The sequence below is a fragment of the Agelaius tricolor genome, unplaced genomic scaffold, assembly GCF_023055355.1.
Source record: "Agelaius tricolor isolate 1412-34295 unplaced genomic scaffold, bAgeTri1.0.p SCAF_2, whole genome shotgun sequence".
Classification (NCBI taxonomy): Eukaryota; Metazoa; Chordata; class Aves; order Passeriformes; family Icteridae; genus Agelaius; species Agelaius tricolor.
In genome coordinates, this window is record NW_027269262.1 from 16,524,987 (window position 1) to 16,541,278 (window position 16,292).

At 33.7% G+C, this 16,292-nt stretch overlaps 1 protein-coding gene across 3 annotated transcripts in view; it reads left to right on the forward strand.

Annotated features, from left to right (window-relative positions):
* Window positions 1-16,292, forward strand: part of CDH9 (cadherin 9) — a 99,840-nt gene that overhangs the window by 45,385 nt on the left and 38,163 nt on the right. For 2 of the 3 annotated variants that reach the window (XM_071453680.1, XM_071453670.1), the window contains exon 3: window positions 6,521-6,815. The exons of the other annotated variant lie outside the window; for it this stretch is intronic. In XM_071453680.1, coding sequence (XP_071309781.1) covers window positions 6,521-6,815 — 295 coding nt within the window. The remainder of the gene's footprint in view (window positions 1-6,520; window positions 6,816-16,292) is intronic. 3 annotated transcript variants of the gene reach the window in all.

A 16,292-nucleotide genomic window follows, 5' to 3' on the forward strand; every position in this document is an offset into this window, starting at 1 on the left:
TGTCTGGTAAGCCATAAATAATAACAAAAGAAGTTGGCTCTTTTCATCAGTCTGAAAACCTATAACTCAGGTGTTGATTTGGAAAGTAGAGAGAAAAAAATTATGTGCTCTGAAATCCAGTTCTTTGTGCAGAAGTAAGGATGCAAACATTTTTGCGGGTTTGACTACAACTTATAAAGGGCACAGGAGATACAGAAGATAAGAACGGTACGGAGGTGCATGAGGATACAGCTCTGATTTTCAGGATTCCTTCCTATGTGTGCAGAATACATACGTGGAATTCCCCATTTTGCGTTTGTGTCAGTCTAACCAAAAGACTGCTAAGAATTCTACTGAACTCTTCCTGAATTGAAACAAGATTTACCTTTAAGTATTTAGTAAAAATCAGAACCTTCAGCTGATGTCAGCGGTGTTTTTTGCAATATCATTCTCTAGAGAATTACTAACAATAGACAGCTGAACACAAGAACCAGATGCTGGAAAGCAGAAGATAAGGAAAGTAAATGTCATTTGCCTTGTTTAATATACAGTCACTTAGGTTACCATCACACACAGAGTCTGGTTGTTTAATTAAGAAGTTTGTGCTGATGTCACAAATTCAAGTCAGGTAAATACATTGCCATTTAGCGCATACATAAAACTTTTGATTAAACACACATAAATAGGAAATTAAAGCAATGCATGTACTGCTACTTCAATCCACACTGAAGAACTACTGCATCTATTAAGATGTCTTTAGAGTTTTTAATTACTTAAAATGCTAATGAAAGAGAATATTGGCTGAGCTGCTGTTGATGCTGTATCGTAACTGCTGTAGACCTCACTTAGGTTTAAATATATATACAGTAGGGGCACTAGTTAATATCCTGCCTGTCACTAGCACTCAATACATTGTGTGTGAGATTTTAGGTTTGGCTGAGATGATACCAGCCCTTATTTCAGGTGCACCACTTTCATTTTTTTATTAGAATTTAGAATTAAATTATTTTGTTTCAGGTAATAATTATCCTCTTTCACAAATGCTGTCTTCTTTCCCGCCTCTGTATACACAACCTTCTTTAATTGGAGCAAGCTAAGAACGATAATTACAGTCAAATTCCCGGGCTCAAATCAATTTGTGTTTTAATACATACTGGTATAACTTGGAAAACTCAATTTCTTTCTGTTTCACAGTTTTAGAATAAATAGCATCGTATCATCACCATATATGAATAGAAATTTGATGTAAATAGACACATGGCTTTGTAGAAGAAACATACACACATTTTCCTTTACTTAGCATGTTTTTCCCCTCAGGCCAGGAGCTTTAGCTAAAAACTGTGATTAAAAGATTTTTGAAGAATCCTACAAATGGAGAAAATTTCCTAATTTTTCTCTAGTTTTAGAAAGGGTCACTTTGGACACACCTGAATAGCTTATGCTTCCATGTCCCTTTCCATTGCTTGCTATAGTACTTAGTGTTTTAAAATTTAAACAGATATAAGGATATTTCAAAGAATCATAAGAAATCTGACAGTTACAAACATAATTCAGGTTGATACTTCATTCCATGTACAGTCTATTATTCTTTCTCTACACATTTCCCAGATCCAGGAGGTCTGGGCACATACAACCAAACCCCAACACTTTCTAGCTATAGAGCTATTGATATAATGCTTATGGCTTATGAAACATCTGAAACTTCGTCCTGCCTTTACACTATTTCTGACTTTAAAACTGCACCTTTTCAGCCTCCCATGCACATCTCTATTATAACTTTGCTGTGCCATGCAATCCAGATTCATCAACATATCCTTAAAAGAGGATGTTAATTTGTGTTCTGTTAGTAGTTTCATTGTGTTCTGGTAGTAGTTTCACCAGGACAATGTGGAAATTAGCCTGGTCTTTGTCTCTCTAAAATATGCAGATATACCAATTTAATGCCACCAAAAAGTTTGTTTGCCTACAACAACCCTCCAGTGTATTTTCTTCACTTTAAAGGTAAGGAAAGAAAATTGTTCACTCCTACTAGAAAGTATTTTCAGGCAAATACACCACAGGACATCAGGATTCCTCTGCAGGAGACAACTGTATGGGTGGAGACAGTGGAGGTAAGAGATCTGTAGTAATAGATCTTTTTCTGAGCCAAGATACAGAGGCGCACTGTAAACCTCCTAATTTGTAAGCATTAGCAGAGTGCCTACCGCAACATAAACATGGGTCTGTCCTCTCCCAATGTGTCTTCGTCTCTAATTTCCCCTCTCCCCTTTCCACAAAGGAGATTATACCTCTTTTCTGAATTTAAGCAAACAAATAAGTGTTTTCACTGTATTTATTCATAACCATCACTAGTAATAAGTAGCTCTTATTGCTTGTTTTTTCCTCCTTTTCTTCTGCTACAATAGTTGTACAGAAGAAAACTGCAAATAAAATGAAATCTAAATGAAGTCTGGTGATTTCTTTCTTCTCAATGCAGTAAATGCATTCATATCACTATATAATTTGTTAACCGTGTCCATTGATTCTCTCCTCTTCCATTGATTATATGTCTGCCTAACTTGAAAAGAGTTACTGTCTATTACAAACAGTTAAGAGGAGATCAAATGCAGTTTACTGGAAATTTAGTAAATTAAAACAGAATTAATAGGAAACAGGGACCTTTAAGGAAGTCTTTTCTAAGGTAATATTCCTTTTTTTTTCTTACTCTATATTTTTTTTTGACATTCCATACCAATTCCTGAACTTAACAATTTGAGATACATTTTCACTTCAAAGAATACTGATATCTTGTCTACTGTGCATAACAGCACTTTTGAGAGAAGTCATAAATTAGCCTCAGACATACTAAGAATGCCTAGTCAAATAAAATACTGCCTAAAACCAAGAAGTTATGTGTCATAAACACCTTTTTTGATAAATATTGAGTACTAAATAAGGATGAAGTGTAAACTAGTGGAGCAAGGTACTTGATTTTGGGAAAATAGAATTATGCTTCAGAACTCTGAGATAATCTCTGCTTGCTTACTCATTTTTTCATTGAAAAATAGAATAACAGTGATCCACATAAAATTATGTCAAGATTTTTGAGAATATCAAGATTTCAATTATCCCATCACATAAAAATTTAGTACTGTCCAAAACTGGACAGATAGCTTAATTTGAGAAGCACGCTTTATCTAGGTAAAAAAATAAAATAAAAAAAAAAGTATTGTGAGACTATTTGTAAATGTGCCCATATTTATAAGATATACATCATTAAAAATAGATGATTGTCATTCTCCTAATCATTAATAATATCTTTGTGTCTGATGATCCACAGGAAAATTTTTGTTGAGAATTTTTTAGCCAGTCACATAGAAGAGTACAAAGAGAGAAATGTGAGCAAAGGAATAATAAGAAATCCAGATTCTCAACAGTGTATCTGGGTTATGTCTTCATTCCAACATGTCTCAAATTAATTAATGGGGGTGGCTTTTGTTATCAGCGGTCAATATGTACTATATATACATATTAAGAATCTAATGTATTATCTGCATTTGTTTGGGATTTTTGAGCAAGGTTTATTTGGATTTCTCTTGGTAGGTTTGATTTGGGGGGAGGGGGGGTGTTGGTTATGGGGTTTTTTGCATTTATAAAAGTGTTTCATGTTTCTGACTTGCAGAATGATTAATTTGTGATATTAGAAAGGAAAGGTTTGAAAAGTTTGTGCTCCACCCATGTGAAGTTTTTGCTTTCTAACCTACCCCAATCCAATTAGAGAAAGGTCATGTAGAATAAATAACAGGAATGATGCTTTGCTTTCTGTGAATGGTGGTCATTCCCAGACCTGCTGAATCTGTAAAAGGTAGAAGGAAATGACAGCAGTCAAGGATTACTTCAGATCATATATATTAATATTATTTTTCCAGTTTTAACATCTGAGCCTCTTTCACAAACCTAAACAGCTTATGAATGAAAAAAATTCCACAAACTATTTTGTATGCAAATTTATTTACTGAAACTGGAAACAGGAATTAGAAAATTCTTATGTTCTTGTTCCTTGGTTTTAGTCAATAAAAAGGCATGATTGTTATAACACATCACATTTTTGCATGTGATTTACTGCAGGCCATTTTCTATCAATTTTAAGTAGAATAATTAGCATTTGAAAAGTTGGAACTGTATTTTATATTACAAATTCAAAATATTTAAGCAGTTCATAGAAGATTACTATTCATCAAGAAAAAGAATAGATTAGTCAAAATTACATTGCAGTGTCTCTACAAATATATATCAGTATAATAATTTTGCATAAACCTTCACAATTTTATTTGAAGTTACTCTGTTTCAGAAGTTGAAAGTATATTTTGTATTTATATAATTCAAAATAGTAAGAAGATGGCTTGATTGCTCTGTTTTACACAACTAGTATTTTATTTTTATAGGATGCTAGATAATATTTTACTTTATTTATTCTTATATAAGAAAATGGTCTCTTTTCTTTCTCACAAGTTATGATGTTGCAAAATTGCTTCACAAATAAATGGAGATTCCTCTAATATGAAGAGCAAAACAAAACATACATAGGAATTAGAAATTGTCACATTTAGGACAAACAACAGCTTGCAAACATACTTTTAGTACTTCCTAATAGTAAATTGTCAATAGGTAGTAGAACTCTTCATTTCTAGGAAATCACATTCTAGTCAAAACTTTATCATGCTTGAAAATTCTGTTTATCATTTGGTAGAAACTTGAGACAAGTAGGAAGCTTAAAATACTTATCAAAGTTTGAGTTATCTGACCTCTTTGTAGATAGGTTGAACATCTGGATAAAATAAATGAACCTAATCTCTGGAGGGAGTGTATATTGTTAGGAAGATGGGTAAAGGAATGGCAATGGACAGATATGGTTTTTTATTGGAACCATTTGTTGGCATAGAGAAAATCTCTGCTCCCACCATTTGCTTATTATTGTCCCTTTCAAAAGGTTGTAGACCCTGCTTGAAGACCAGAAGAGTTGTTCATACGAGCAGTCAAAATGAGGCTGGCAAGCTCGTAATATTTATGTTTAGAGCCTGCTATTCATCTGCGCCTTTACATGTACAGAACCTCTTTTTAGCAGATGACCATGAAATCCTTAATAATTTTCACAGGAATTTATTACAGTAGACACTGAAAACAGTAGGCACTAAAACTTACTATGAGATGACCTACTATGGATGGTTATCTCATCCAGTCTTATCTCTGGAAGACCAAACCAGTAATCAGATAATATTTGGTGACTAGTGTTATGATACATTATTAAAAGAAAAGGAAAAATTAAAGTGAATCATTTGGAAAAAATCTATTGCAATGATTCTTCATACAGGTAGAATAATAAAAATGTTCAATGGTTCAGCTATGAAACATGGAGGTAAACACTGACAGGAATACAGAAACAAGGCAAGATATGGCAAAAATAAACTCATTGTTCTAGTGACTCTAACACCATTATTGATACTGAACAAGATTTTCTCAGGTTGTTGATATACTACATTTTTCTATTCAGAGAAGTAGAAAACATGCCAAGATAAGATTCTCTCTGTCCATTCTTGAGAAGCACTCAAGTCACCAATTTGTGGCCAGATGTGACTGAAAGGATTTACATAAGGAAAATTTACTGCAGAAGCTCATAAAAATGAACTATGTGGCCATGTAAATGAAATAAGAGGAATAGACTCCTGAAGAAGAGCATTATGTGAGAATTTTTAGTGCCTGGGTCAGCTTCAATGTCTTGTTTTGATTTTGGTTTTACATACTTTTTCATGGTATGTACTTTTTCATAATGGTGTTGTATGGCAAATCAATCAGTGCCTGTAAGTTCATAGGGACAGAGTTTTGAACTCTGACAAAGAGGTTGAGTAGGAAAAGGATTGTTAAAGCCCTCTCTATGCTTTGAACATTTACCTCCTAGTGTTCTTGAAAATTATTTCTTCTGTGTGGAGACAACAAGAAAGAAGGAAGTAATCAACAGAGGTAAGAGGTTCCTTAAAAAAAATAAAATAAAAAACCAATACAACTAGAAACATAAGTTACTTAAATCAGAACATTTGTAGGTGATTTGGGGAAGTTCACAATCTCTAATACTTAAAACTCTTTTTTTCTATTTTGTTTCAAGGTAACTGATTGCCTTACCAACAACCAGTAAATACAAGGCAAGAATTATTTTACAAGTAGAAATTTGGGAGTTTTACAGTCCCTGTCATTTTCTAAAAGTAGAATTCTGGTAGTTTCTGGTCAGACTGTTAAAAGAAATACAATTTTGTTATAAATTTGTTATTTTAAATAGTATTTCAACATCCTCTACATCCTCCTCTGTCCTTATGGGTTTATTTGCAGCTATTTTTTGTGTATGACTGAGCCTAAAATTTTCAATTTTTCTAACAGACTGACAGAAGATAACCACTACTGACCCCAATTATAGTCATGATTGTACAGACTTATTCATATGTGCTGCATTATTTGATCTGTAGTAACAATATATATATTTATAAAATTCTTCTTTTCTACCTCTCTGAAGCTACACACTGACCAAGATAAAGGAGATGGAAATTTAAAATACATATTAACGGGAGATGGGGCTGGCAGTCTGTTCATTATAGATGAAAATACAGGAGATATTCATGCTGCAAAGAAATTGGACAGAGAAGAAAAGTCCCTGTACGTGCTACGTGCCAAGGCTATAGACAGAAAAACTGGAAGACAAGTGGAGCCAGAGTCTGAATTTATCATTAAAATCCACGATATCAATGACAATGAACCAAAATTCACCAAGGACATGTACACCGCCAGTATTCCGGAGATGTCTGGAGTTGGTAGGTAAAAACTCCTTATGTAAAATACAAAAAGATTTGAGCTGATTGGGAACTTATAAGTAATTTATTATTTGAGACACTTGCCTCTAGCTGCTCTGAATTCCATGGAGCAATTTCTGTTGCTAGCAATGTACCATAAATAATTGGTTTCTGCTTTTATTAATTTGTTTCATCTTTATCCACTTTTTAATCCTTTTTCCATGCTATAAGCTACTCTTTAGTCTTTGAGCCCACCGGGACCATCAAGAAATGCAGCATGTATGGCTGTCTCATCAGTTACCACATAGTTTTGTCACACCTGACATTATCACTTGCATAAAGAGCATCATCTTTTTATTTTAAGGTCTAATTTACCAAAACTTTTTGTACCTTTAGACAGAAACAACTATAAGTGTGTAAGTATATAAATCAATCAATACATTAAAATGATGAAAAAATATGATTTTACAATTTTTTTCCCTTCTTTTTTATCAGTATTGATAGTTCTTGTTGGTAGGTTGTTTGTTTGTTTGTTTGCTTCTTTATTTTAATATGGAAATTTTTATATTATATATTATAATATATTTAGAATATTACTATTTTATTTGCCTTTATGGGTAAAAACAACTATTTATAACTGCTGAAATGAAAAGTAAAAGTGTGGAGTTACAGTAGATGTGAGAATACAGGATAACAGGAAAATAATTCTCTGAGTTTTGTTCAAATAAATAAAGTGATAGATAGTATTCACTAGCACACATTCATCAGAAGTTATCATGATTACCTAAGTGCTTCCCTTTTTTACAGCAGAGACAGTTTCTCTCATAAGATAAGTAAACATAAAATCCCTAGGCTATGGGAAACAACTAACAGAAAAATTTTCAAGAGTTATTTACTTTTCATGATTTACTGTAATGGTTTGCAAAATCAGTTGTGAATGATGGCATTGTTAAGAGAAAATAATATAAAATAATATTGTGATTAATATGCATCTTCACAAAATAATTCCCAGAAGCTAATATCTCTGAGAGCTGTAAAAGAAGTATAACAGAACTAGAATTTATTTTATAAACATGACAGAATAAATACTATTTTTATTTATTTTATAAGATAAAATAATTTATAACATACTTATAAAATATTTTATAATAATAATAAAATAATATTTTGTAAGCATGAGAAAGGAACAAATACACTACCATGTGTAATGTGAGGAGCCCTAGAACGCTTCTTTTAAAGATATATGGAAAACAGGGCAATCCATTTCATTCAAAATTTACTTTGCTGATAATCACTGAAAGAAAAATGCTGGCAGATCACCAGCATTTTTTTAATTTCATTTCATTTTTAATTTGAAATATATTTGTAAGAAAGGAACTCTATGGGAATAGATAAGAAAAATAATGATGTTCATGTTTAATATTATCACTTAGTCCAACTTTATTAGAGTCAATGGAGAGTCATGAATAAAAGAGAAGTGAATATGATCCAGTGCTTTGGCACTGCCTGAGAAATACTAAGTCTATGAAAAGTTTATATTCGATGAGGAGGATGACAGGAAAAGTACCATAATGTACTTTAAGCTGGGGGAGTGTCCATAAAAGACACAAGAAAAGGTGAGTTTTACTTTGAAGAAGAATTTGTGTATTTTTCCTTAAGAAAAAGGATATAAACAGCAAACAATATCCTTTGGCTTCAAACATGAAGACAAATGAAAGGATCCGAGTTACTCTTTCCTCTGTTTAGTTGACATTTAGTTGTCATTTAGGAATATAAAAACCACTGGAATGGGAATTTTTAGCATTTGAATTTGAATTAATAAAAGTAGTTTTGCAATTTTTCTTCAAGTGGAATAGAACAAATCCAGACCAGTCCATTCTAGAAACAGATATTCTGTAGTTCCGAATTTCAGTCATAGGAATGCTGATTCAAGAGTCAGGATGTACGTACAGATGTAAATAAGATTGTGCATATATATATATATATATATATATATATATATGTATATATAATATATATATTTCTACATAGAGTCCCTTTTGTACATTTTTTTTGAAAAACCAACCTAAATAAAAGCCTAAAAGTTAAAGTTGTCAAAGCAGTAGGCCCAAACCTTTTAGCTTAGAATTGAAAGTGCAATTTGAGATTGGAGTGTTGTGTAAAACAAGTCATAGAACCACAGTATCATAGACTTTCCTGAACTGGGAGAGAATCTCAAGCATCATTGAAGTCCAACTCCTGGCCCTGATCAGGACATCCCAAGAACACCCTGTTCCAAAAGCATTGTCCAAATGCTTATTGAACTCTGTCAGGGTTGATGCTGTGGCCACTTCCCTGGGGAGCCTGTTTCCAGTGCCCAGACACCCGCTGGGTGAAGAGCCTTTTTCTAGTATCAAAGCAAAACCTCCCCTGACACAACTTCAGTCCATTCTTTTGGGTCCTGTCCCTGGTTAACCAGAGAAGAGATCAGTGTCTGCCCCTCCTCTTCCTCTCACAAGGAAGCTGTAACTTCAATGGATCCTCAGTCTCCTCTTGTCCAGACTGAGAAAAACAAATGGGTTGAATCATTCCTCATGCAGCTTTCCTCAAGGCTCTTCTCCATCTTTGTTGCCTCATTTGGATGCTCTCTAATAGACACCAATTTCTTTCTTTCTTTCTTTCTTTCTTTCTTTCTTTCTTTCTTTCTTTCTTTCTTTCTTTCTTTCTTTCTTTCTCTCTTTCTCTCTTTCTCTCTTTCTTTCTTTTTCTTTCTCTTCTCCTCTTCTCTTCTCTTCTCTTCTCTTCTCTTCTCTTCTCTTCTCTTCTCTTCTCTTCTCTTCTCTTCTCTTCTCTTCTCTTCTTTCCTTTTTTCTTATTTCCTTTCCTTTCTCATTTTTCCCCTTTTTTCCTTTTTTTCTCCCTTTTTCCTTTCCTTTCCTTTCCTTTCCTTTCCTTTCCTTTCCTTTCCTTTCCTTTCCTTTCCTTTCCTTTCCTTTCCTTTCCTTTCCTTTCCTTTCCTTTCCTTTCCCTGCCCAGCTGGAGATGCTGTGCCTCATGCACCCTCCTGACATGGCTGGCCCTCCTGGCTGCCCTGTAATGAAGTAAGAGAAAAAAGAAAAATTATTGATTGAGCAATACATATTAGGACTATTGCTCCTGTGAAAGTAAAAAATCTCAAAAAAAAGTGAGAACATATAATGTGAATATGAAGAGAAAGAAAGAAAGAAAGAAAGAAAGAAAGAAAGAAAGAAAGAAAGAAAGAAAGAAAGAAAGAAAGAAAGAAATCACAAATAGGATTTAAAAAAACCAGAAAATTCCAGAATAAAAAATTACATGCCTTTTAATTCTATATCTTCATCTATAACAAATGAATGAAAATAAGAATAATATAATAAAATCAAGAATCTGCAGAAGAGAGTGATCACCTTTATTAAGATTACCTGAAATGAAAAAGTCAAAGTATTCCTGCACTACCTACATAAACACTTGAAATTATTTTTAAACTGTATATAGAGATTCTTCCATACCTAATCAATGAAGTTTTCTGACTGGAAATCACTTCATGGTTACACTCAACACACTATAAGAAATAGATATACTCATGAAAAGCAGGTCAAAAATCTGCAGGAAAATCCCAGTTTCTTTCAATTTTTAATCTCTTTCCAATTTTCTGTCTCAAACCACTTTTTTTTTTTTTCTTAACTATTACATTGATTATGTTTGCCAAATCCAACAAATTTGACATCAGATATTTATGAAAGCCCAGGGAAATGTCACTAAGATTGAGAAATTGAAGAGGAATCATCTCTAGCAATGTTTCCAGCTGTGCGTATATCTGTTATTCAAATTGCAATCCTACTGTGTACCTCTCAGTGTGTTACTGACTGTTTCTTGGAATAACTATGTCTAGAGCACACAAGGGAAAATGGTAAGTCAACACCTCTGACAGAATGTGTGATTTTCAGTACCAATAAGCAAATTGCCGTCATGTTTAACTAGTTTGATAGTAAGAAGAGTGAAAGCATAACGTGGATTTTCAGCACAACATATTCAAGCCCTGGGGAAATATGAATGCTTATTTGTGCACTTGTTTGTGCAGCCATCAAGTCATATATAAATTAGCCCTGTTATGCCTAAATAGGATCCAATCCAACAGGGTTATGGGTATACCTAAAATGCTGTGTAGCAAAATTAGTACTGGGAGTAATCAAAACCACTGAAGTGAGCTGACTGCAGAGTCATTTCAGATAAATTTTTATGGAAATTATCATGTTAAACTGATATTGACTTCAAAAGTTGAAGGAGAAAGTTAGTTTAAAACATTCTAAACCTCAATAACATGGAATTTCTCATTAAAATCATCTCCTGTACTGAAGTGCTAAAGTATAATAACTGATGTAGCTATATTTTTGAACAATACTAGAGTGGACTGGAAGAATCCTGTCAATCATGTTAGATTTAGTAAATTGATTAAATAAAATATAATTTCAAAAAATTAGAAAAAGAGGCTAGGAAGACCCATAAAGGTTAATCAAAACATAATAAAAGAAGAAAATTTTAAAAAAAGGTTGAAAATTTTAAACAGATAAAATGCCAAAGTTCTACAGTATAGCCTTGGTCTCAATGAAGAATTGGTAGATTTCAAGCATGACCTAATCTGAACTACCTATCCAAATCCCCCAAAACTTCAGAAAAGTTAAATATATATCATTCATCATGAATATTTTTTTTATTTTCACTTCATGAAGAATGAAAAATACAGCTTTAATCACACCTAAAATCTACTCTTTTCATTTTCAGGGCTTACATGAGCATAAGATCATTCCAAGTATTTTTCCAAGTGAAACATTGCTAAAAAACCCTAAATACAAGCCAATCAAAACTAACACCACACCTCACTGAGTAAACTGCTTTTCTCAAGCTATAAATAAAGTTATTAGGAAATTTTTGAAAAGGGAAGTTAGTAATGAGATGTCCTATGTATTTAATCCCTTTTGGCACCCAAGTCAATATTATTACATCCCTCTGTACCTACTTTGCTAATTTTAATGAGTAAGGCTTACCAGTTTTATCTCATTAAGCTTCTTTAGCATGCCACTGATGAGTATTTCACAACAAATTTTTAATCTTTGCATTGATTCTATTAGGAAAAGGGACAATGCCTAATTTAGTTTGCCAGTCATTTGTTTAAAATGCTACTTTCTAAATTTATAGTTGAAAGACACCTATAGTTCAAAGACACTTAACATATTTTAAGATTTCTACACCGCAAAGAACATTTTAAATGGTTACACTTAGAGCATACAATATTTCCATTATATCACTTTCATTGAAAACAATCAGAATACAAGATTTTTTCTTTAGCTAGTCAGGGGGGTTTGTTAGAAGTATGTTATGTACAAAATATAAATATGGCTATTTTCAACTGAGGTGTAGAGGATTATAGCAAGACTAAACATTTCTTGTATTGAACAGCTATTCTAAATAAAAGATATAAATAAAATATATATGTGAAAGACATACACATGAATAAAAAGGGAGATGAGCATGCAGTAAAACACACTGGGTAATACGCATTAACATTACCCTTCTTATTACTCTGCTGTTGTCTTTGAGTGCAGTAGTATATCCTGAAACACCAATAATACTATGATTATCTTAAAAGTTCCATTATCATTGTTCAATATTTCTATAGTATCTCTTGGGAATCTAAAATCATCATGACTTCTACTTCATTTAAATAAGACTGCGCTCCATTCTGATATTATTTTTAGTTACACCATGTTGTCAGCATCATATAATCCCAGGTGCATTTCTCAAGAACAGTTTGTTATTTTGTATAGGAAGCTCTTAGAAGAGCAAGTATGACTTATGGTTAAAAAGTTAAAAAAAAAAAGAGGAAAGGAAGAAAATGAACGAAATGCAGTAACCATCACATTTTCTATTTTTGAATTTGCTTATGTCAGTAGCCATTAATCTACAGATGTGTAAAAACAACTAAAGAGAAGCAGCTCTCATCTTTTAAGTTTCAGCAGGAAATATTTCTATTTTCTCTTTTGCATATTTTCCCTAGTTTCAGATGTTTATAAAAAGAAGCTATGAATGACTGTTTTGACTTTGACACAAGCTTAAAAAGTAGTTTGCTAGCTTGCAAAACTTCATATTTCTAATTGTTAATGTGCACTCTATTTTAAAATGAATTATTGAGTTAGCTTTAGGAGAAAGATATATTTCAAATAAATATTTCACCTACAACTTCATATTTTACAAGATAGAATTAGAATTCCTTTTAGTCAAACTAAGCATGATGGCAGAAATTCTGTAACTAGAATACTTTCAATATTTCTTTTTGCATTAGTCACTATAACTAAAGAATTTCAAAACCTATGTAAATGTCAGAATCTTTTTTAAATGCAGAATTTTTATCCTAATTTCTTTCTTATTTTCATGCAATAAAATTTGTTATGAAATAAATAAAAATATAGAAAATAAGATTTCAGTGTCTAGCAACATTTTCTTAAGCCATCAAGGTAAAAAGTCAAAATCCTCTTCTTATTAAGTAGTCAAAATCATAAATCTTTCCAGAATATTTTCAAAGAATTTTGGAGTATTTGGGTTTTTTTCTTTCACTATTGGGCATGAAGTCTGTTAAGGACATGAATAGTATTTTTATTAGGAAAGTATATAGAAGTATTTATAAGTATTTTGCATTTGGCATGAGGCAGAATTCTAAAAGAGTAGTATGAATGGATGCTTTAGAACTTCATATTTCTAATGTTCAAAAGAAAACCACTAGAATATCAAAAGAGTCTTATTTAGATCATGATTAAATTCATCTTTTCGTTGTCTACACATTTATCTATGTATATAATATGGACAGCATCTTCCTAGCAAAAAGGATGTCTGCAAGGAGCCTATTACAGCTCTGGTACTGTAAGCAGGTTATTTTGAGTTTGTACAGCTCCACTGATTTCAAGCTGGATGTTACAGAAGTGTTAGGATTTTCCTGTATGTTGTTCATTCCACAATCAATGTGTATAATTTCTATAAAATTTAAATATCAATTTAAAACTGTTATTATTCTTTGTTATGGACTGAAGATAAAATAAACACCTAAAATACAATATCAGTAATCACATCTAAAACCGATATGTATGTATTGTGTATATCATGGAATCACAGAACAGCTTGGGTTTGAAGGGACCCTAAAAGTATCTAGGCCCCTGCCATGGGAAGGGACACCTTCCACTAGACCAGGTTGCTCAGACCTCCATCTAACCCAGCCTTGAATACTTCCAAGAATGAGGTAACTTCTCTGGGGATCCTGTTTCAGCTCCTCATCATCCTCAAACTCAAGAATTTCTTCCTAATATGAGATCTAAACCTACATTTTTCAGTTTAAAATAGTTCCCCTTTTTCCTGTCACTACAGACTTGTGAATAGTCTCTCTCCCTCTTTCTTATTGGGTCCCTCCAGGCACTGGAGGGCTGCAATCAGATAGCCCTGAAGCCTTCTCTTCTCCAGGCTGAACAATTCCAATTCTCTCAGCCTCTCCCCACTGGAAATGGGCTCCATCACTCTTATCTTTTTCATGGCCTGCTCTGGACTTGCTCCAACCAGTCAATGTTGTTCTTGTTCTGGGGATTCCAGAGGTCCCCATGCACCATTCCAGGTGGTCTCTCACCCTGCTGGCCAAGATGCTTTTGATGCAGACCAGAATGCGTTTGGCTTTCTGTGAGTGCTGGGTCATGTCCAGGCTCTCATCCACGAGCACCTTCAAGTCCTTCTCAGCAGGGCTGCTCAATCTGTTCATGCCTCAGCCTGTGTTGATATGGGGCATTGCCCTGATCCAGGTGCAGCACCTTGCACTTAGTCTTGTTAATCCTCATGAGATTCCTGTGGTCACAGTTCTCAAGCTTGTCCAGATCCCTCTGGATGGTATCCTGTCCTTCTGATATGTCAATCACATTACTCACTTGAAGTCACCTACAAGTTTGCTGAGGTTACCTTGAGCCCTTGGTCTCTGTCATTAATTAAGACATTAAATGACACTGGTCCCAGTAAAAACTCCAGTGAGACACTGCTTGTAACTGATGTCCATTGGAGCATTGAGGCATTGACAACTACACACGGAGTGTCTGTACAACCAATTCATTATGGACCTAACAGTTCACCTATCAAATCCCTCTGCAATTTGGAGAAAAGAATGTTGTGGGGGACCATGTCAAAGGCTTTACAGAAGCCCGGATATAAAACACCTGTAACATTGTGAAGATTTCAAATAATTCACAAATTTAAAGTTTACAGAACTTTTTAACATTGCAGATAAGTTCTCAAGCTACAGAAAAAGGAGTGGCACTCTTTTTCTCCTTTTTGGTCTTTCTGTTCTCTCCCAGGTATGATCTCTTATGTTTTTGCCACTGTCCTCTGAACCCAGGAGAAGAAAGTTTAAGGAGCTAAATCATCATAAAGATGAATTTTTCAAGATCAATATTCCCTTTCTGTTACTTATTCTTACTTCTGTTCCCTGATTCAGATAACATGAGGTTAGATGCTAGAGCTAGTGTTAGGGAAGTGTCAGGAATATGCAAAATATACCAGGTAAAAGCCATATGCAAAATATACCAGGTGAGACTCTTTCATCCAGCAATGTCTAACTTCAGCTAAATAATTGCTTGACATGTCCTTTTTCTTCAGCTACTAAATCCTTCTAACCTAAACAGGATTCCCCACTTTCTTTCTTATTTTTTCCTTTCTTTTGAGATGGGGACAAGTTCGATTTCTTATTAAGTCACCACAAATCTGAGGCAGCACATTGGGAAAACCAGAACCATTGAGTCACCTGCTATGAGTAACAGCTGCCTCTTGGTTCTACAAGAAATTGGGGTTTTGTATGTGCTGTCAGCAAGTAAAAGTAACTAGTGTTTGCTCCTAACACAGGAAGGTATAAACAATTTTTTTATTTCTGAGAACTGAGCCACTGTCAACTCACTATCAGTCTGTGACCTCTGAGCTCCCTTAGACCTCCACTTGCTGACCTTTCACAGTATTCTGGTCTAAAATATTTTTCATAGGAAGGAAGAAGGTGCCAGAAGTTCAAATGCAGCAATTAGTAAGCAGGATGGTTGACTTCTATGGCACTATATAGGACTTTAGGATTCATCAACTAATTGGTCTAAATTTTGGAGATGAAGTTTTAAGCTGACTACAAACTCATTGAAACTCAATTTTCTTCTACTTCATAGAAGAATAGAACAGCTCTACTCCATAGATATGCCATAATAAGTTCAGCTACTGCAGCCATGGACATTGAAATGTCCATTGGAATAGCCTTGGAATGACAGTCATCTTGCCAAATGGAAGGTTCAAACCAGGTTATGTTAAATGTGCCTCCCCTTTCTATCTCTTTGAAATGACTCATTGCAAAACTATTTGCCTGGCTACATTATTGCAACAAATTTATTATTTCCCATTATCTGTGTACATTGAAAGCAAAACAAAATGAAAAAAAGACAAAAA